At 33.6% G+C, this 23,696-nt stretch overlaps 1 protein-coding gene across 2 annotated transcripts in view; it reads right to left on the minus strand.

Moving 5' to 3' along the window:
- Window positions 1-471: 471 nt before the first annotated feature.
- The window catches only part of Far1 (fatty acyl CoA reductase 1), a 56,299-nt gene continuing 33,074 nt past the window's right edge, over window positions 472-23,696 (minus strand). Inside the window, exons 5-13 of one of the 2 annotated variants that reach the window (XM_013034136.1) lie at window positions 22,192-22,371; window positions 20,067-20,244; window positions 19,137-19,181; window positions 18,889-19,007; window positions 17,940-18,007; window positions 15,626-15,797; window positions 7,407-7,536; window positions 4,566-4,693; window positions 472-2,574 (exon numbers count right to left, since the gene is read on the minus strand). In XM_013034136.1, the coding sequence (XP_012889590.1) occupies window positions 2,412-2,574; window positions 4,566-4,693; window positions 7,407-7,536; window positions 15,626-15,797; window positions 17,940-18,007; window positions 18,889-19,007; window positions 19,137-19,181; window positions 20,067-20,244; window positions 22,192-22,371 (1,183 nt within the window). In that variant the 3' untranslated portion in view covers window positions 472-2,411. Of the gene's footprint in view, window positions 2,575-4,565; window positions 4,694-7,406; window positions 7,537-15,625; window positions 15,798-16,113; window positions 16,286-17,939; window positions 18,008-18,888; window positions 19,008-19,136; window positions 19,182-20,066; window positions 20,245-22,191; window positions 22,372-23,696 lie in introns of both variants that reach the window. The other variant, XM_013034135.1, reaches the window with a different exon arrangement.

The raw sequence follows: 23,696 nt of genomic DNA on the forward strand, positions 1-23,696 counted from the left end.
CACACACACACACACAAATGAAAAATCCTGAACCAGTTCCTACAAACACAAAGAAGGGAGAAACAAGATTTCTTTTCCTCCCTGATTTCAAGTTTTATTACACAGATTCAAAGAATGCTTAGTCTATGCCAGCTTTAAGTCAAAGAACGTGTTGTGTTGCAATGCTTCTCTGCATTGAGATTTAGGACATATTGCCAAGTCACATTTAAATACAGTTATAAGGTCATCAGTTTACAAATGTATTTACCAGAGTTAAGAGTGAACGGGGGTGGGAACCCAAATGTTTTAGAATATAATTTTATCAAAAGGATTAAATGGAACAATTTTATAGGCTATCCTGCTATAGATAGTCATACAGAACTAAAAGTACTTCTGGAAAATGATACAGAATAGATTTCCAAATTCTTTGGTTCTACGAGGTGGGAATGAATGATCCATATATATTCTTTACACTACTTTTAGAACTGTAAATGCCAGGCTGACACAATTTATTCATTGCCTTTCTTTTGCAACAGAATCCTAAACAAACACAAAAATAATGCATGGCCTCAGCACCCACCTAGTGGCACTTCTATAATTTACATTACAACATCAATGAACAGTTTAGAGGATACATTCCCTCTGCACTTCATAGGCCTGCCCAATGTGTATATGATTTTTTAGCAAGACACAAAGACAATTCATCTGATTCTAGGTGGGGTTTTCTTGGCAGAAGTATAAAATCATACAAATATTAGCATGTTTCCAATATGTCATAGAACTCTAGTTTGATGGAGTAGTCACTGTCTATTATGTAGGCTACCTTAAATGGAATCCTCATTTAATCCATTTTACACACTGTTGTGGTCTCTCACACCTTTATACAAGGTATGGTCCTAGACCAGAGATTTTTTAGTATCATTCTAAAGAATACAGAGAATATATTTATATACATACTTTTTAAAAATAATGTTTTAAAGATTTACTATGCAAAATCTGACTTTGGCTTCAACATGGAAGCATTTTTTCTTTTTAAATATTTTACACCTGCATGGACAAAAGTGATTTCCTTTACATTTTGTTTTTTCACAATAGCAAAATAAACTTCTTATACACTGCATTTAACTTGACAAAATTAAGATGTAAAGTTACATGTAACTTCTTTTACTGTGAACTGACTTCTTTAAACATATTTAAGATACATTGCTGATGATTTAAATATAGTACAACTTGATCAGCTTATTTAGAACAGTGTTATGCTAAACAATCCATTAAAACAAATGTTAAAACAGTAAGTAAACTACTATTAAGATTTAAAGGGAATTATAATGTCTTATTAAAATATACATCAATGTTCTTGCTATTACTTGTTTCTATAATGCATTTCTTCCTAATGCTATTACTACATGCAGAGAAAATAAATGATATCTTTAAACTCATTGAATCATTTGCTACTTTATATGGTAAATAAAGTCTTTAATTTTATACATTATGCAGTATTTTATTTTTCTTGAAGGAGTTCAGCTTTCAAGGTCAAAATTAGTATGTGTTTACACACATAAGGACATGTTATTATTAGCTGCAAATACATTCTTCCATAGTAATGTACTTTCAGATTTAATTTGAAAGACAGTACAAGCTTTCTGAAAGTTCTGCTAAAATTTATAAAGGTAAGAAAGCCCAAGCATGGTGAATCCTTCCCCACTCCCTCCTCCAACAAAAGTCTCAAGAAATCCTGGCTCAAAACATGAACACAATCTCACAGGACTGATCAAAATGTTGTAAAGAAAAATTCTTATTTTTTATACTAACACAGTTGTATTGTATATATTTGATATGGATTCTTAAAAGCAATTTTGATCCAGAATAGCCTCTTTAGAATAGTTATTAAAGTGAGGAAAATGATATGTACCCAACATTTAATAAGAAAAAGAAAAATGAGAACATGTTGAACATGTTTTCCATGTCTGATACTATTCAGTAACTTACAAGATGAAGAGAAAGCAGTTAAATATTGAAGAATCAAATTCCTACCTAACTAATATTCCTATCCTACTGCTTTCCATTGCACTGATCATTAGAACTATATGTTAAGGCATATTTAATATGTTCCAGAATTGCACAGTTATACTGGTCAGTATTCTATCCCAACTTTTGCCCTTACACTACACCTTTCTTCCAAGGGATCAAAATGCTAAATCATGGTTTTGGTGGCTATTGTAGATTTGAGCTGGCATACCACAGTGTGTTCACTAGATTTATGAACATAAACATTAACACGTTACATAAAATGTACCATAATTTACTCCACGCTCAATCTTAAGAAGGTTTAATGTCTTGACAAAAAGTGAGATGATGACTTAAGTACATTTTACATTTTGTGCATTTAGACCACCATATGCATAGATGTTCTAATGCTAATTTCTTGGTCTTCAGTATCTCATAGTGCTGGATGCCCGGAAGTATGACAGAAACTTGTAACACAGACTAACCACAAAGTACCAGATGTTTCTTGCCATTTGCGATCTTGCAATAAAAATGCGCCAGATCAGAATCACAAGGATAGTGTTGAAACCATAACGTATGTTCCGCAACCTGAAAAGCAAATCAAGAAACATACTAAACAGTATTTTCTAGAATAAAATATTTTTGAATAGTAGTTGATATTCAGTTTTAAACTTAATCATAGTTCAGAATCATTCTGTAACTTGAAACACAAAAATAAAACTAAAATACATAAGTTAGAAAATTAATAAAATTCAACCAAATTTATGTGTGATCTGAACTGTGAACCATCAAATAATATACCTCAATAGCAAAGTCTTTTCATAACTGTATATTTGAAATACAAATTTATTCACTCAACAAATATTACTGGGCATCCTTTTGTACCCAGTACAATGATAGATAATATGAAATTGTAGGTAAGCTAAGTGGTGGTGGCTCATGCCTATAATCTTAGCTACTCATGAGTCTGAGATCTTAGGATTAGGGCTGAGCAGCCTGGGCAGAGAAATCCACCAGATTTTCATCTCCAATTAAGCAGCAAAAAGCCAGAGTGGAGCTATGGCTCAAGTGGTAGAGCACTAGCCTTGAACAAAAGAAAACTAAGGGATAATGCCCAGGCACTAAGACCTAGCCCTAGTACCAGTACACACACATGGGGAAAAAAATGGTAGGAAGGAAGGAAGGAAGGAAGGAAGGAAGGAAGGAAGGAAGGAAGGAAGAGAAGGAAGGAGGGAGGAAGGAAGGGAGGGAGGGAGGGAGGGAACTGCATGCCTTGAATTTCTGGAGTTTACCATCTAAAAGGTCATTTTAGACTGCTGACAATCACATGATAAAGCCTACTGATAAGTCCTCATTCAAGAGTGAAATATGTAATTAACTCTATAAAGGGAAGCTTTCTGTTCTTAAAAACACATCTTGCTCAGGATTCCAAACTTTTTTTCCTTTCTCAGGGATCAAACTCAGAACTTCAAACATTTCAAGTACACCCCTAAGTTCTTTTGCTTTCAGATTCTTTGTCATAGGTTTCAATACTAACTCTGCCCAGTCTGCCCTCAAACTTCAATCCTTCTGTCTCTGCTTTTGACCAGCTGGGGTTATAAGTATGGATCACCACAATCTGGCATTTTAATTTTTTGAGACAGAGTCTCCCTATGTAACACAACCTGGACTGAATTGGCAATTCTTCTATCTCTACCTCTTGAATATTTGGATTATAAGCACATGCTATCATGACCAGAAACAAAACAAAACTCTCTTTTAGTGGTTCTGAGGATCAAAATCAGAGCTTTACATATGCAAGGTAGGCACTTTAATAACTGAGCTACACCCTTGCCCCTTTGAATGGTTTGTGATGGTGTTTGAAAGAAATACAAATCTTGAAATATGTAATAATGCTATATAAATTCCACTAGTTTGGCCAAGTAGTTCAAGATAGAATACAATACAGAGACAACAGTGTAAAGAGCTCTGAATAGGGGGTCAATAGTTTATTTTTGCCAACTAATACAATATAACCTTGGCAAACCAACTTTCCTAACCTAAATATCCTCATTTATACGAGATCCTCACCTAAGAAAAAATACTACAAAGAAATAACCATTAAATTAACTTGCATCACTGAATAATGGATTATCAATGATTTTGAGACGTCTGTTTTCTGACCTTATTTTAACTCAGTATGTATTACATCTATAAAGAGATTAAGGAAATTCAAACTATTTTACAAAGAAAAAATTCTATGCTGAATGATGTAATGTTACATCTTTTCCAAAGAATATTTGAGAAGGGTTTAAAAATTCTTTAAATAGGTATCTTTTTCTTTTCTGCTAGTATCTTTACTTTTTCAATACCAACATATGGGAAGATTAGTGATTTTTAAACTAAAATTTATCTGAGCTTCATAATAAATATCAACAATTTTCAGCTAAATCAATACTGCCATAATTGCAATTCAAACAAAAGCACTTTTCCTAAATGTAGCAGATTAATACACTTTATTCAATATAAACATTTATCAAAAACAATTGTGCGATATTTCACAAGCAAGACAAGATGTAATAAAAGTGCATGAAACTTACTTGTTCAAATGTTTTCTAGCTGCAGGGAGGCCAGACATTTCTTCATTCAATACATATTTCTTAGTTCCCATGCAGTAGTTCTCTATATATTCTGCCCAATGCAATTGCCGTACATCAATATTGAAGGTCTACATCAACAAACAAAAAAATTACTTCCCTAATTTTTCTCACAACTTTTCAAAAATTCACTTTTTCTGAAAGAGAATCCCAAATGAACAATACTATAAAATATTTAAATGTTAACTTTTCCTACTGTACTCCTACTGTCCTAATCTATTGCAGATCTATAAATTCCATGCTACCTTATAAACATATTGATGTGTCTGCTTTTTAATTTATAGCCTTTCTTCTCTTCCTTTATTTCTTTGTGTATAATACAAATTATTTTTCCTACATAATAGTTTTAACATCAAGAGAAAAAAATTTATGAAAGTTAGCTTACAATTTTGGATAAGAGCTATTTGATCAATTGGTAGATAAAGTAGATAGATCCAGAAATCTTATAGAAATAACAACTCATGTCAAAATCAGAAAACTATCTAAAATGAACTATACAACTTGAGGGGGAAGAGAGTCCAGAGGAGAAAAACTTGAAGAAAATGAAGGAGGGGGTAACACTGTTCAGAAAGAAATATACTCATTACCTGACTTAGGTAACTGTAATCCCTCCTCTATATATCATGTTTACAATAAAAGAGAGAGAACTATCTATTACTTAGTACCACTGATCAATTGTGTAGTCAAATGATTTCTTGAGTGACAAGATTATTAGCTACATGCCATCATTTAAAGACAGCAAGTTCTAGGGGGAAATGCTATTATAAACATGAAAACACCAACATTGAACCAAGAAGGAGACTTGAATAAGCTGGGGATGTAGATTGGGGGCAGAGTACTTGATTAGCAAATCCAAGACCTTGAATTTGATTCCTTAGGTCTTCTATTAGGTCTTTTTCTCTTTTTATAATTTCATGTTTTCCCATTTACCTTAGCTGCAAAGAAATATATACTTTTGGAATTGTTTTATTAAGTTACTCTAGAGGTTATAGTATTTTTTCTTATAAATTGATATTTCATCTTTTCTTAGGTGCTATTATTATATATTTTAATTTTACTGAATGTTATGTCTATGTTGTTATATGCCATATGTGACATGCATTAATTCTGTGTACATATGTATCACGTTACATACACTTATATAGTACATACAAATTAATACTATCATACATAAAATTAATAATAGCTTCATAAGCCATTATTTTTATCAGTCTGTTTTAGTCTGCTTTGTGCTACTATTGCAGAAATTTATATATTTTTTATTATGAAGATACTGTACAGAGGAATTACAGTTACATGAGTAAGGTAATGCTTGAGATAGGTAATTTATAATGAACAGAAGTTAGCTCATAGTCCTAAAGTACATTGAGCTGACAGCAAAGCCTTTTATAACCAGCATTAATCCTATTCATGAAGGTAGAACCTCCTGTTAGGCCCTACTTCCAAAGCTTTGCATTAAGGATTAAGCCTCTACCATATTCAGAAAAAAAAAAATCAATAGTTTTTTTAAACCCAAACAAAACACATACACAAACACACACACACACACACACACAGACACAAACAGACACAAACAGACACACACACACACACACACACACATACACGACCAAGATTCTATGAGAATCAGATACTGGCAATCCTTTCGGCTTGAATTATCAAGAGAGAAATTTAGAACATTTATGTTTGGGGTTTCTGTTTTTGGTTGTTGTTGTTTATTTTTGCTGGTACTAAGATTTGAAGTCAAGACCTGAGTGCATTTCCTGAGCTTTTATGCACAAGGTTAGTGCTCTACCACTTTAAGACATAGCTCCATTTCTAGCTTTGTGGTAGTTAGTTGGAGGTAAGAGTCTCACAGACTTTCCTTCCTGGGGCTGGCTTTGAACTGTGATCCTCAGATCTCAGCCTCCTAAATAGCTACGATTATAACACCCAGCCAGGAAGATAGGTTTTTAAAAATCACATCCTGACACATTCATAGAGAAATAAAAGTATCAATCAAAGGAAAATCTAAAAAGATGCCAGGAATAAAGTTCTCTTTTAAAGAAAGGGAAAATTATTGACTTCCCAATTGCAACAATATAGATAAAACAAAAAATATCTTTAGTGTGCTGAAGTCATGTTAAAAAATCTAAGGTGAAATAAGAACATATCAATCAAAATCTGAGAAGTATGACTAACAATCCCAACTACTAAACCATATTGTAGTATTCTAGATATATTTTAGGTAGAAATAAAATGATCATAAAGAAGATCAGAGAGTAAAAACATTAGTAAATATATAATTTAAATAAAAAGTGAAGGAATAAAAAATTTCTAATTATAGGGCTTAAGAGAATTATAAACAATGTATATATACAAGGTTGACAGTGATAATTACAGAGAGAACATGTTGAGTTTTAAATATTACTCAGAAGACTACATTAGTACATATATTCAAATATCTAGGATAACTTCAAAAGGCACACCACATAGAGTTTAACTTTAAAATGGACAGAGTAAAATGGATGACAGAGTAAAAATGTTTACTAGACATCTTGAGGGTTTTTTTCCCCCAAAAGCTCAGAAAAAATGAGACATATGAAAGAAAAATACATAAAGATGTGTTTTGCCTTTGACACTCAAATACTTTATAAATTCTATGACAAAATAATTGTTATCTTCTCACCAATAATTATAAATGAAGATTTAATGAGAGATTACAAATAGATTAACTTTTTGTTGCAAAATAGTTGTGGAAAATCTTTCTGGTATGCTATTTATTTTCTAACAGAAAACACTTGCCTTTTTATCTTCAGGGTTTAGTTGATTCATCAACATATTGACATTATCAGTATTCCAAACCCAAGAATTACTTGTGAAATATTCAAGAAATACCATAGCTTTGTGAAGGCGAGTTATTGCTTTCATCATCCTGTATTGTAAGAAAAATTTACAGATTTATACAGTGTACATTTAGGAAGAATCCCATCACCACCCAGTTTACCAGTTTCTCCCATGTAGACATTAACATTAAAATCATTAACATATAATTCATTTTGTGTACCAAACCAGCAGGAAATACGAATATTTCTGCATCTTGGGAGGCCATCTTATAAATCCAAAATGAAAAAAATTAGAAGGTAGCAGCAAATGAATACTGCCTAGAGTTCTGCTGACATTTGGAATTCTCAAAGGATATATAATACCTTTAAGGTCAAATTTGCTATATGCTAATAAATGGATTCAATTAATTTTTCCTTGTTTTGTTTTCCTTAAACTATTTTAGTTAACATGAATTTACCAAGATTTCCTATGAGTTCATAACACACTTTGTTATAATCTGAAATCATCAGTATTACTGAAGCAAAGTATACAGAAATATTCGTTTGCCATTTAATCAATTCCATTTCAAAGGGGAATAAAAAAAAAACCCAAAAACCTCTTTAACTCCAATGGGTGTCACTCTCAATAATTGGATGTGCTTTGAAATCAATGACTCATGCTGAAAATTTTCTGAAATAGCTATTCACTCAATTTTCTACATCCCACCCAGATCCCTCCTTTCAGAAATAAGAGACTATAAAAGCTTTTTTTTTTTTTAAAGGGCAAGAGGCCTTAATCTTTTCCTTGGTCATTCACTGTAAGTCACTGAAATCATAACACTAATCCAAGCAGTGACATCTACACAATAGTGATTACTTATGACTAAGTAGGAATAGGACAGAAAAGACTTTTTGAAACTATATACATCAAAACAAATTAAAAAAAAAAACACCCAACTTCTGAAAACAGAAAAATAATTTGTGGAGAAATACTTTTTAAGGAATTTTGTTTACAATCTCACATTAATAATTAGCATGATATGTAGTCTGGACAGACCTCAACTCAGGGTCTTTAGAAATAGGAAACATGGAAGAAAATTAGAAATAGGGCACATTATGAGCTAAGCAACTCTGACAGGACATCAGTACATTAGAAACTCTCAACTAGAATATTTGAAGAAAACAAGACAATATGGACTATGTAAAGACAAAATATTTCCTCAAATAAAGTAATTGCAAAATAAAACTTCCAGTAAACATGAAAAGAATGATCGAATATCAAAAACTGAATCTGAACAGGAAAAATACATTTAGAGAGAAATTGGGATGGGAAAGCTGCATATATTTACAACTAAATTATACCATCACAGCCAATATAGTACATTTGAATCCCATCACAAACACAGATTTATTAACTAACTCCTTTTTCACTGACAATTTTCACCTCTTATCTAAAATTGAATGATAAAATTACTTTAAAATCAATCTGATTCAGTCATTCTGAGAGTAACTACAATTACAAAATAAGGTATTTTCAATCTGTAAAGCAAAACACAAGGGGGGAAATTGAAAGGATATATGTTTATCTATCTAAGAAATTTACAGTATATTTAATAGGCAATAAAAAGTACTAAACTGAATACTACAGGGATAAAAATATTTTCCTTTAGGGGCTGGGAATGTGGACTAGTGGCTGAGTGCTTGCCTAGCATGCATGAAGCCTTGGGTTCAATTCCTCAGTACCACATAAACAGAAAAAGCTGGAAGTGACATTGTGGCTCAAATGGTAGAGTACTAGCCTTGAGCAAATGAGCCCAAGCCCAGGACTGGAAAAAAAATAATTTCCTTTAGAGGAAGGTAATATCTTACTGACCATCTAATCTAGTTTATCAATCTCAGTTACAACAGAGATGCTGAGATAGATAATTCTTCGTTGTGAGAAGTTACCTTCTGCACTAAAAATGCTTCTAGCATCCATGGCCTCTATCCACTAGACAAGTAAAGGGAAGCCAGGAGCCAGCCCATCATTGGGATAATAAATAGCTCCAAATTTGTCAATTTTCCTCAATTGAGAACTGTATCATTAAACAATATCAGGTACAGAGAATTTAGGATATAGAATTTAAACTAGACAACCAAAGAACAGGGCCACAAAGTTTTTATTTTTTTTTAAAGTTTTTAACAGTGATGAAATGTTACATGGATTTCAAAACCTAGAAGTGCTAATTCTAGTATTTCAAGAACTATACTACCTTTTCATACATCCTGGTCTCCATTATTAATCAAGAATCCACATGATAGGTGGAAACCTATAGGTGTTTCATGCCTGTAATCCTAATTACTCAGAAGACTGAAACCTGGATGATTGTGGTTTGAAGCAAGCCTAGACAGAAAAGTCCACAAGACTCTATTTCTAAAATAAACAACAAAAAAGACCAAACTGGAGATGGGATCAAGTGGTAGAATGCCAGGAGTAAGCAAGCAAGCTAAGCAAGAACATGATACCCTGAGTTCAAACCCTGATACTGGCACACCAAAAACAAAACAAAACAAAACAAAAAACCACCAGGCTGGGGGTGTGGCGCAGGAGGTAGAACCAACTTAGCAATCTTGAAGTTCAGAACCCAAACCCTAGCACCACTTTAAAAAACATTAAAAATATGAGTAAAGTGGATTACATTAGTTTAAGTATAATGAGGTATTTTTAAAGATCCCAATGTAAGATATAAAGTCCACTACCTTGGATCAGCAAATATGTGAAAAAATTAAATAAATCATGAAGATTTTATACTTGAACGTTTGTAAAACTAGCTAAGTAAAAAAAAATATGTTCCTTGTTGCTTGTAAACGATAGGTCAAAATGACCCTGCTTTTAGAAAGCTTTAGGACAAATCTCAGGCAAGGTATTTTTTACTTGCTGTTTTCTATTTGAGGATGTGTTTCATTTCCAGATGTAACTATGGTTTTATCTCATCCTACATGCTTATCTAGCATGCCATGTAGGTTTCTGTCTCATTAAGAGTAGAAGGTAATATATCCATTGGAATGAAGCAAAAGTGACACTTGACTCTTCCGAGGTTTGGTCAGAAAAGCTGATAGGAGTTTTCTGCCTTACTCACTGGAATACTCACCCTTGAAGACTTCAGTCACCTTGTATGCTGTCCAACTCCCCCTGAGGCTGCCATGCTGTGAGGAAGCGTAAGCTAGTCCATGTGCAGACAACACACATGGAAAAAGCTCTCAGACTACATGAAGAAAGAAAGTTGCCTGTCCATCCAAGTTGCTTTGTACCTTTCTTCCTTACCAATCTATCCATAGCATACCTGCCCCAGTTCCTATCTAACTATATCCACTTACTGGATTTCTCAGCCAGAATCACCTAGCCAAATCCTTCTCAAATCCTGACCCAAAGAAATTATGACACATAAACACAATAATGGTTGTTTTAAGATACTGTGGTTGTGATGATTTGTCAAGTAGTAAACAGTAACAGATCTTAGTACTAGCAATGAGAGGGCACTCTACAAAAGAAATCTACAGTGAGAATACTAGCTCAAATTGTGTAAGGTCCTTGAATAGCTCATTTTTGAAATCTGGAAGGAACAGGAAAAGTGTTAGCGGAAGGTTTATAGGGCTTTAAGGAGGTTGTTGATGAAGGCTTCAAGTGTAAATAGGACAGGGGCTATGGTTCAGTGATAGAGTGCTTGCCTAGATAAAGTACTGAGTTCCACTTTTAGCAATGCATACAATGCACATGCACACACAGAGAAATATTGTTGGAAACTGGGAGAAAAACCCCAACTGTCACCCATGATAATATGGGAAATAGTAGAAACCATACTGATAAAACTTTACTTAGTGAAGATATACTGATATAATACAAATGCTCTTTAAAAATAAACTATTTGTTTGCATATATGTTTTTCATATAGATTTAACTTCATGAAATTTTGAGGAAGTATAAAATGCCAGCCAGGAATGCCTTAGAAATGGTTCTGAAAGCGGTGTGCACTGGTTGCACATGTGTATACATGTTTGTCCACATAGCCTAAGCTTTCCACTGGCAATGGTGCATTGAGATGAAGCAGATGAGTGGAGTTGTAATGCTTGGTGGTGCTGAACAGCAGCAGCATAGTTCACTTCCATCATTTCATAGGGCTTTGTTGAGATAAATATGTGAGAATACCAGAGAACTGCCCAGATTCTCACTTGGAAAAATTATTCTTTTCCTGTGTGGACTGCAACATTGACACTACTCTTGTCATCATCAGTCAGTTTGCCAAGACTGCACAGAAAAAGGTGAGTCAGTAAGCTATCTCAGGGAAGAATGACAGAAGCAACGGATTTGTCACTAAGCATATTGAAGGGCCATTTAGGGGAAGGTCATCAACCCACTGTTGGGTCAGTATTGAGCTATTTACCAAGTCTGTTGGTGTTAAAAGTAACAGATAAAATGTTCAAAAATTTTTATTCATTTGGGATTCAGAAACTCTAGGTTGTATCACATCAATTATTCAATATTCAATATGTGAAATTCCAAGCAGGGAGGGAGGGAGGCAGAGAGGGGTTTCTGAGCACAAATCAAATTCAAGGTAAGGATGTAAGACTCTTTTAAGATTTAGGATGACCAATGGTAGTGCCTCGTAGAAACTTTCAGACACACAAAAGGCTATCTCCGGCATGTAAAAACACAGCAAGCCAGGTATCAGTGACATACACCTATAATCCTAGCTACTCCAGGAGGCTGAGATTTGAGAATCATGGTCCGAAGCCAGTCAGGCAGAAAAGTCCATGAGACTCACATCCAATAAACTACTCAAAAAAAGTCAGAAATGGAGCTGTGGCTCAAATGGTAGGGCACTAGCCTTGAGCACAAAAAGGCTCAAGGGCAGCACCAAGGCCATGAGTTCAAGCCCCAGGACTGGCAAAAAATAAAAATAATCATACAGCAAAGAATCTTTATTTGAAAGGCAGGCTCTAAGGAGGCAAGCATTTTTGATCTAAAGGTGCTTTCCCATAGCAACCTTATAGGAGACCCAAGATGAAGAAATGTTCTCAAAAAGAATATGGCTTTGGTTTAATGGGATGTATTGCTTTAAAACAGATATACTAGAAACTCACATAAATGTCAAAGCAACAAAATTAATTTATATGTAAAGTAGAAAAGTGTACAAAAATAAAAGGGCTCTGTATCAGAAATCAGCAAACTTGTGTCTATACACTATAGCTAGACTAACATCTGTTTTGATAAAAGTTTTACCAGAACACTATCATGCTTATCATGTTGTATATGGCTGCTTTCATTTTTAACAGCAGAGTTGAAAACTAGTAATGGAAATAATATGACCATAAAGTATTTACTACATAGCCTTCTACAAAAAAAATAAAAATAAAAGTTTACTGACCCTTGTCCTAGACGCTAACTTTTTTATGGCAAGAATCAGAGTAAGTAGCCTATTTAGTTTTACACATAGACCATGTTCTTTTAATGGGAAGAGGGGGAAAAAACATAAATAGAGGCTGGGAAGGTGGCTCAGTGGTAGAGCGCTTGCCTTGCATGCATGAGGCCCTGGGTTCGATTCCTCAGCACCACATAAGCAAAAAGAAAAAAGCCGGTAGTGGTGCTGTGGCTCAAGTGGTAGAGCGCTAGCCTTGAGCTGAAGCGCTGAGGGACAGTGCCCAGGCCCAGAATTCAGGCCCCATGACCGGACCCCCCCCAAAAAAAAACCCCATAAATAGGGAAGAGCCAAGAGCCTTTAGAAACCCAGAGAGTAGGAGCCCCATTCTAGAAATTCAGACTCGACTTTAGAATTGTTATAGATCCGTGTTTACTGTGTGCCTCATACTTTCTTCATTTTGCAACAACATTGTCTGATGCCAATATCTTTCATTATATAGAAAGCATACGGACAGCTGGTAACTTGCTTTGAGTTAACAGATTTTCCAATTAATACTTGGAAACTATATTTGTACTACCACTCCTAAACAGCTTTATTTTCATCTGGATCTAACTTAAATAACAAAAACACTGTCCTCAAGCTGATGATGCAGGTATGTGGGTGGAGAAGCAACTGTATTTTCAAAGTGGGAGAAATGTGAATTCTGTGGGACAGACAGAAGTTTGACTGTAATTGACTGCAGCCTCCAATAATGTCTGAAATTACATTATCTGCTCATTTAAAACATGACCTTGACTGTTGTCTATATCATCTTTCCTGAAATCTAGGATTTAAAATATACTTACTACTAAGAAACAATGCAAAAGTGAAAATACGTAACTTTCTTAAGTAGGTCAAAAGAAGCACTGTAGTTTCTACTTTATTTGCTGAAGGTATCCCTTCCCCCATCCCTTCGACTGCCTTCTGAAGCCTTCTGCTGCCATTGAAGACATTTATTCCCTTTAAAGCTACCACTAGGCTTTGTAAAGAGCCTACATGGGGTAATCTTGACGCAACATAAGGAAATAAGTACAGCTGATTCCTTTCCAAATTCCTGAGAATAATAAAATGACCATTGTGATTTTAAGCACTAAGGTTGAGATAATTTGTTATGCAGGAATAGACTCCAACTCATTTAGTGGACTCTGGCTATTTTTTTTTTATTTACTGATAAGCTTTCTCTTAAAAGCATTGTGATATGCTAATCTATCTTACTTGTTTGACTTTTCTGTTTTACACTGTACTATTAACACAAAGACTATACACTGCTATCATTCACTAATCTTCATCTGATTGTTAGCTACAAAACAATGCTACTGATGAAAAATGTTGTTTTTTCAGAGCATTGTAGAAAAGTTTGAAAATGCTTTCTTTAAAGCTATTTGATTCAGTATTTGTCAATGTTAGTCATCAGCTCCAGAAGAAACAATCTTTGCCCATGCTCCTGACCTGATGCTCTCATCCAATTATTACACTAAAGAGTGGGGAATGTTAGCCCAATAGGCTCCCCTCTCATAGCTTAGCATGCTCTTTCCCTAGGCAACACTAGGTCCATTTAGTAAAGGCAGTAAATGATTAGCCTCTACCCACTAATCTGAGAAGGCTCTCCTTTGGGATAGCTATAACAATATAAGGCAGCAAGATCCCCTAAATCTCACAAGTTGTACAGGTCACCAGTAAGGGCACTCTTTTGGGGCAGCTATAACCATATAAGGCAGCAAGATTCCCAAAACCTTGTAGATTATAAAAGGTCACCTGAGACAATAGCTGGCACTTCTTCTCCCTTGTGAGAAGGGGTCTCGCCTGCCTCTTTACTGGCAATAAACGTTTTCTTTGTGCTTTATACCTGGATATGTGAGTGGTTTTTCTAGTAAAGTTTAATTTACTCTAACAATCAAATATTTCAATCAGTAACAAATAGGGTTAGGGACATGAACAAGTGAATCCACAAAAAATCCCTACAATTAACTCAAATCCTAATATATTTTAAGTGGCAGATAACTCACTTCTATTTTGTGAGCTGTTGATAAAAGTTTTATAATCAGCATCTTTATACATATTCAAATCCTGAACTCTCCAACTAACAGCAACACTGTAATGCCAATGTAGTTATAAAAATAAATGTTTTTGTAGCAGGTTTTTCCTATAATTGTGTGATTAAAACAGCAGAACTTTTTATATGAGGTTCCAATGGAAAAAAGTAAAAAAGAAAAAAGAAATAATGACTATTACAATGATAAGAAAATAACAAGTTTTCTGTTTAGCTTTTTTTTCTAACTATGCCATTCCCAATTTGGAAAATTAGTCAAAAACTGTAATTACCATATTATAAGCTGAATAGGCAGCTAAGATATTTCAAGATATTAATCTAGAACCATCCTTTTTTTTTCATATAAACTATGCCATCCACTTAAAGTGTAACAGTTTACCCTTAATCCCCTGTAAAAACTCATCCCTAGATTTTTAAGAGTGATAGGAAAAGGACTCAATTTCAGCTTATAATAACAATGACAACCCTGATGTAGGATATTTCTTATTTTTATGGGATTTTGGAGAAATTAATGACTCAATAAATTCACATCCATAATTAGTCTCCCCAAATATCTCCCATTTCTAAGAAATGTCCTAACATCCTGATTGTAATTGTGATTAATCAGGTTAGTAATGCTACAGGTAAAGCTCATGCTAGCGACATTTTGTCTCTCCAGCAAGCTTCTACCACCTTACCAATACATAGGGCATTTACTGCTATTCTTCTTACCACGGTTTCTGACCTGTCAACCTGAGTGCAAGATCGAGCAATAATGCAGGTACTGTATGTCTGACACCCTTCCAATAATGAAGCAATAGGTTGTTGGTATAGAATTTAATATTGGGGTGCCTGACCACTTGGTTTAAAGGATTCATCTTGAAGGAATGGTTTAGATAATAGCCTGTAGGAAAAATAAGCGTCAAAGCACTTTGAATATTATTCATTATTGGGAAAAGCACCTAAAGTTAAACCTAGAATTCAAACACATGACAATAGTTTATCATCCAAACTTTAGAATAAATTAGTGACTTACAACACTACCTTTGTTTTTGTGACAAAGCCTTAAATTCAAGTCTTCTCATTCACGAAAGGCCATTAAGCCTTATCATAAGCATAAACAGATATAGAGTTAATGTGCATTTTAGTGTAAGCATGGTTGTTTTAACAGTTGTTTTAACAGTCAGAGGAACAGATAAGACAGAGCTAGTCACCATTACCTTGGGCTTCTTCCAGTCATCCTGAGGTAGATATCATACAGGAATGCTGGGGCCTTATGGCTTACAGCAATCCAGTAATGATATAAAAGGTGATTGGAGGTTAGATTTACATTGGGCCGTCTGAAGGCCTGTTCGAGAGGATTCCTCTTGAAAGTGGAAATTACATGGTATTCTGGGGAAGAAAAGTTGTGTAACAGCTTTGATAATAACCATGTAATCAAGTTTTGAAAAAAAAAAAGTCATGTTTTTACACTGCAAAATATTTTCACCAAAGATGCCAGAAGGCAATCATTAAAAAAATAAACTTTTCTACTCTCTGTTGTAGCTAAGAGAATATGGGTATTTGATACTGACTCAAGAAGTCTTTGAACTACCACTATTTTAATTTGTTGAATGAATTTTTTCTAAAATTCACTCTTAAAAAATCTTTTTAATGTTTTACCTATGTCAGTTTACAATGTCACTCTCTATATTTCACTTTTCACGGGAGCTTCTTTCTTTCTGTTCCTCTTTCCAGATTCTTATTACTGTACTCACTTAAAAAGAAAAGGAAATTACCATCCTTTGCTTATGAATGATTAATTTGCTTAATTTTGCATACATCAAACAAGCTTAAAACAACCCAAAACTAAACTACTGTAATTTATTCAGGTTATTTAATGCCAACACAATCAAACTTGGTATCTTCTATGGTAGTACTTTAATGGACACATATATCGAGATATTCTCTAAAAAATAATGGTAAATTTGATTTTTCACAAGACTTTACAGCATAATAAACTCAAAGTATTTCAATATTCTTGAAATAATATTACTTAAAATAGTATAAAAGTACACTTTTCTTTTTCTTACATTCTCTAATAGTCAAAAATGCCATGGAAAAACCCTAGGAAAAATGTTATTAAATATTTACTTTTAAGAGAGCTGTGCATGGTGGCCCACGCAAGTAATCCTAACACTTGGGAGGCACAGGTCAGAAGATTACAAATTTGAGGCCAGCCTGAGTTACATGTCGAGACCAGCCCGAGCTACATAGTTTGACCCTGTCTCAAAAAAACACATAGGCTAGGGATGTAGCTCAGTGCAGCTTGCCTGCCATCTGTTAAGCCTTGGGTTCAAGTCCCAGTTTTTAGCTTGAAATTGTTCTGCAGGGATAACAAAAATTATTCAATTAGAAGTAAAATGAGAGCTAAATAAATTACCAAATAATTGATTTAGCAACTGACAATGATTACTAAATATTATAGATTTCACTTTAAATTTGAGTCACCATCCAACAATTAAAAGCGATTCTACTGAACACTCTTAAATTATTTTATCTTTATTTAAGAACTAGTTAACATATACACACTACTGCTGCAGATCTGTGAATCTAAACAGATTAATAAATGTCACCAGAATATATTCTGAAAAAATGTATTCCACTTCCTAACTCCTCTATTTATAACTTTATTGACCACTTGATATACAAACTCCTGTAGATGGAAGTGATATTGCCTACAAATTGGCACAATCAAGTTTCAGGCTGCTCACAAGGGAGAATAAAGCACTGTTCCCATGCCATAGACAATCTATGAGGTTGCTGCAGATGGCAAAAGGGTATAGTGGATAGGAATATACAGGATATTTTTATGAAATATTATGAAAATGTACCACAAAGCAGTGCTGCAGTGTAGCTTATTACTTCTAAAATGACTATTACAATTAAAACAAAAGGGTAATTTAGTGGCCTAAATGCCTCAAGGGTATTCTAGTACTAAAAACTCAATGATCATTTTAAATTGTTTAAGATACATTCTAACATTCAAAAACAGATAAAATCATACCAACTTCACCCCAGTGGAAAGGATTGGTGCTGCCTGTTGTACAATTATACACCATGATGTTTCTTGGTCTGCAAAAACAAAGATGAAAGTAATGAAACATAGAAGCAGACAAACTTGTCCAATCTAACTCTTACATAATATTAAAGTAGGAAAACACAAGGATGATGGGTACCGTTTCACTATTACATAAAAAAACTATCCTTTAAGGATTAGTTTTTATTTGATGACTATAACTGCCCTTTATCCCTCTTGTGCCCTAAAAAATAATAAATGCAGATTTTTTTCTTCCCACACTTTTCTTCCTTGCATTGTTATTAGTAGTGTGTTTCATTTATAAAAATAACAAATCAGAAATTTATAAAAATAAATCAGCTTTTCCTGTTTAATTTTCCTTGGAGACTAAGTCCCCTTTTACCAAAAATAAATATTCATAGGTTCATTTTCCTCCTTTTTTATTATTTAGTGACTTCAAAAATAAGTTTAGTAAGTTAATGGGAAACAAAGTTTAGTTATTACTTGCAAATGCTACTACTACCTCTTAGAAGGATTTTTAGGGGATAACAAAAGATCATAATTAAATGATGATTAAAGCTTCTCTAACTAGCTAACACATGTAACCATTGTCTATGAATTTCAATTCTTTATAAATGTCAAATTTATACCAAGTTTATATCACCCTTGGTGAGAACTTATTTTTCATTTTTAATTCTAATTAACTTGTGTATTCTTTCTTATAGTTTATGAAAATTAAGATTAATTCATTACTATCGATAGGCTGACTTGCTATTATTGCCTGTGATATACCAACCTGTACAGGTGGCAGTGATACTGCCTAGAATTATATAACTGTATGGTACTATCAGGACTAATGGGTTAATTAACATTAGTAGCTTCTTTTTCCCTTCTCAGTTACTATATATTTAATAAGCGACATTGTCACTTTATATACCTATTAACTCCGGAATACCAGGCTGCCGCAAGACTCGTGTTGACAACTACATCTACAGGAACAAGATCTGCAAGGGCATTGTTGGAGGCACGCATTGTTCGAAGAATTCCTTTCCCTGCCTTTGTTGAAATTAAAAACAACACCTTAAGATATATACGCCAAAGTGCGTGTGTGTATATATACATTCATATATATATACACACATATAAAGTTATACAAATATCAAATAAATCATGAAGTTTCCTTACCGCAATAAAGAGACCACTTGGTCCATTAAAGTTATCAATCCATCCCTAATGCCAAAAATTGAAAAAAAAGGGGAGGGAACTTAGAATTAATATAAACTTAGATTTATTGTTTGAAATCCAAACCTCAAATATACACTTAGTTTTCTTCCGTAAACCAGAAAAATCTAGATGTAGTCTATAACACTGTTTCTAGTAACAAATAGAAGTAGTTTTCTTTTGTGAATATAAATGATTAAATAGGGATTACCTACTCTTTCCTAACTACAAAAGGAATTTCAAAAGGACTGTATACCATCAATTACCTTTGCTAAATGAAGCTTATTTACATTTGGTTTTATGCTATTTATTAATACAGTACCCTGACTAGGAAAAAATGGTAGTAAACCCTCTGCCAATTTGCTGAAGAAAAGAGGAAACAGAATAATTATCAAAGCAACAAGAGATGCTATCATTTACTATCATTATATAGACCTAAGTATTTCCTGTATCTATTTATGCATTCATTTATATTTCTGCTTTCTTTTATTGTAGGAATTTTCAAATACCATAACATCTTGTTTCTTCTTAAGAGCAAGTTATCAAAAACAATCTCTTATACCTTTCTTGGCTTTTTGAGCAGAACAGGGAGAGATCTACCTCTTAGAGGGCCTACCTCTTTTCGGTAATAAAAAGAAAATGAAATCATGGTCTCTGCTACTTAAGACATCCCAATTTTTTCAATTTATCTTTAAAATGCTGCTCTATAATTCTATAAGCTCAAGACAGCATTAAAAATAAAAGCATTAATAATACTATGTCTTCCTATGATCAGTTTTTCTACAGTAAGCCACATTCAGCAGTACCTCTCTGAAATCAAACCACTAACTCTTTTTATTCAGTTATGATTTAAAGTTTTCAATTCCAATTATTTAAAGGTTTCTAATAACTTACTGGAAAAGGTTCTTTCCAACTGGCACCAACAATCGACGGTCTTACAATTGCCACATTTAGCTTCGCTCCTTCTTGTTGTACAACGTATTCTGCCAATGCTTTCGTGTATATGTATGTATTAGGTCTATCTCCTATCAATTTTGGTGTGATATCATTTACTAGGCCATCATCCATCCATCTGGTGAACAAAAAAAATGTATATAAAAGTATTTCCAGATGTTTTATTAAACAATAAAAAATACTTCATTGAACATTGCACCTCCAAACCCATCGTTGCACTGATTCAATGATTTAACAGTAACTTTCATTATCTTTAAAAATAGAAGATAGTTTCATTAAGCATCAATTTACAGGTATTTCTTCCACAAATCCTTATCTGCAAGTTCAATATCTGAAAACATCTGAAAATTGTTCTTTCATAAATCATATGATAATGTCAAAACCTTATCTCAACTGATTTAGGGAAGATTAAAAATACTATTTAGAGCTTAAATATTCATAAACTTCTTATGTGTTTGAACAGAAATGGCACCCCAGGCTAAACTGAAGTTATTTCATATTGTATCTTTCAAACTTACATATTACAGAGTACATAAATTTCCTTTACAAAGTTGAAATAAATCCCAAAATATATCTTGTCTCAATGTTTCAGATTAGGAATTTTAGATTTATAGATAACCACTTAACACAAAGTAACATGATAATTATATACATTTGCAATCAATATTCATAGTTAATATAAAAGGCCTAATAATCTACATAGTAAACCATTGAAATTGTATATCCCCACAAGTGAGACTTAACTAATAGCATAAACAAGAACAAAAATATTAATTAAACTGAAGGGAGAAAGCTATTCAATTCAGGAAAAATTCTACAGAAGAGAAAAGTTTTACAAACATGGATAGTTGAAAGGTGGGTAAACAACTTTGTGGGAGATTTTGGTCAGTAAGTATTATCACTAGAATTACAGAGCAAATCCATGAATTATCCAAGGTTATCTTTTAGTTAGAGAGATTCTTGTAAGTAAGGAATGAAGGAAGAGAGATTTCGTTTACAAGCTCTTTTTCATTTCCTTGCATATGCCAAGAAAAACAATATGCATTCATTAATGTCTACACTAACTTTCTCCCAGAGATGGTAAACACTCTGTCTACTAACCTGTGAGGAAAATGAAGTATATATTTAGGACCATCTGAGAAATAGAAAATAGAAGCCAGAGAATTGCTAAAAGAATTTTCAGTAATCTCAATTGTTTTTATAATCTGCCTCTTCATAATGATTAACAGGAAAGTCTTCTTTAATTTTTTTTAAAGGACTTGTGTGCTTATTTCAGAGAAAGCAGAGGATGGTAGGTTCAAAAGTGAATAGAATGTCTGAGAACAAAGGAACCTAAGGAGAGACAGAATAAGAGGAAAAACATCCCATGCAGAGATATAAAGATTAACAAATATGTCAAGATATAAAGAATGCTGGAAATATTTTTATAATTGTAGCCTATACAAAAGAACTTCTTTTTCTTTTTTTCTTTCTTCATTTTTTTTCTCTTCTAATGTTGTTTGTTTCACATGGAAAAAAAGCATAGATTGGAGCAAATGAGAACTAGGACCATGGTGTATGCATACTTCATTTAACCCCCATTTGTCAAATATCAATTTATATAGTAATTACTGAAAGTAAAATGTACTTAACAGTATACTGTAGGGACAATGAATTAACCTCTAGGGACATGAATGAAAGGACTATAGCTCTTTTTCCCTAATAATTAAAAAGCTCTCTATAGATACTGAAGTGGTACTATAATAAATTAGAATCTTGCTATTAAATACTTGGTCTCCATAAGAAAGTATGACTTGCTGACCTGGAAAATAAAACCCCTAAAATCATGAAAATGATTGTAAAAAATAAAAGCCCTACATTGACATCACCAGCAAACAGATATAAATCTATACAATAAGAACACAGGTTAACAATAACTTATTGAATAAAGGAAGGTATAAATTGTAAGTTCTGGGTGCATATGTGTCAGTATCTGTATGTGTTGACGAAGAGAATGAAAAACAGATGAATGAAAAACTTGGATCCAAAGTTTTAAAAAATGTTTAAAATCGTAAAACAAACATACTCTAAAGAATCAATCAGCTTCTTGGGATCTACAGGGGGTGGATAGACTACTTCATCAATATGCTTCCGATTGCAGTAGGCATATGCTGTTGACACATGCATGAATACTTCCAGATTCTTCATTTGTTGTGCAAGGAGAATAAGCTGTCGCGTAGCAATCACGTTTAACTGAACAGCATCTCTATAAAAGGAAATAACAATGAAATATTGACAACCTATTTTAGTACTTGTTTAAAAATCTTATTTCCAGGGCTGGGAAGGTGGCTCAGTGGTAGAGTGCTTGCCTTGCATGCATGAGGCCCTGGGTTTGATTCCTCAGCACCACATAAGCAGAAAAAGCCAGAAGTGGTGCTGTGATTCAAGTGGTGGAGGGCTAGCCTTGAGCTGAGAGCTTAGGGACAGCGCCCAGGCTCAGAGTTCAGGCCTTACAACCGACAAAAAATAAATTAACTAAATAAATAAATCTATTTTCAGTAAAAGAGATAGAAACAGAGGGATGTTTGTATCCTCCACCTGTTACTTTTGGAGCAGTTTGCGCTTTGAACTCAGAGCCTTTGTTTGCTAGGCAAGTGCTCTACCACTGGAGCCACACCTCCTGTTCTTCTGTTTTTAATAGCTTGTTTTTCAAATAGGGTCTCACACATTTACAAGATGTTGGTGCTAGAGTGCAATCATCCTGCCTTCATCTTCTGAGTAGTTGGTATTAGATGTACACCACCATTCCTAGTTAATTGAGATATGATCTTTCTATTACATAAGCTGGCCACAAACTGTGATCCTACTATTTCCTCCTCCCAAGTAGCTGTGATCATAGGCTGGCAGGTTTTTGATTCTTTACAATTTAGCCTTTAGCTCTGACTTGTGTATTTTATTTCAAAATAAGTATATTTATTCTACTAGTTGTGTATAAAAACAAATGTTTTATTATAAAATAAAACTGCACTGTAGGAATTAGAAAATAAAAATACAAGCTGTGTGCTAGTGGCTTACATCTGTAATACTACCTACTTAGGAGGCAAAGACCTGGCACATGGTAGTTCAAAGCTAGCCTGGGCAGAAAAATCTGTTATATTCTGTCTCCAATTAATCAGAAAAATGGTGGCCTAGATGTGCCTCAAGTAGTAGAATGTCAGCCGTGAGCAAGACAGTTGAGAGAAATCATAAGGCTTTGAGTTCAAGTCTTGGTGCTGGCTCAAATGATAGATAGATAGATAGATAGATAGATAGATAGATAGATAGATAGATAGATAGATAGATAGATAGATAGACAGACAGATAGATCTACATAGAGAGATAAAAATAGATATATAGATCTACATCTACATCTACATCTCTCTAGATATATATCTAATTAGATCTATATTTAGATATATAGCCATAGCTTTATTTCTGGTATATATACCCTTAGATAATTTCAGTCTTTTGCTTTTATGTTTGCATCCTGAAATCACACTGCGTTTCTTTTACATCTTTTTAAAAGATGTAAAAGTGAGAAAAAGCCAGGTA

Source organism: Dipodomys ordii, unplaced genomic scaffold (assembly GCF_000151885.1).
Source record: "Dipodomys ordii isolate 6190 unplaced genomic scaffold, Dord_2.0 Scaffold183, whole genome shotgun sequence".
NCBI classification, from domain to species: domain Eukaryota; kingdom Metazoa; phylum Chordata; class Mammalia; order Rodentia; family Heteromyidae; genus Dipodomys; species Dipodomys ordii.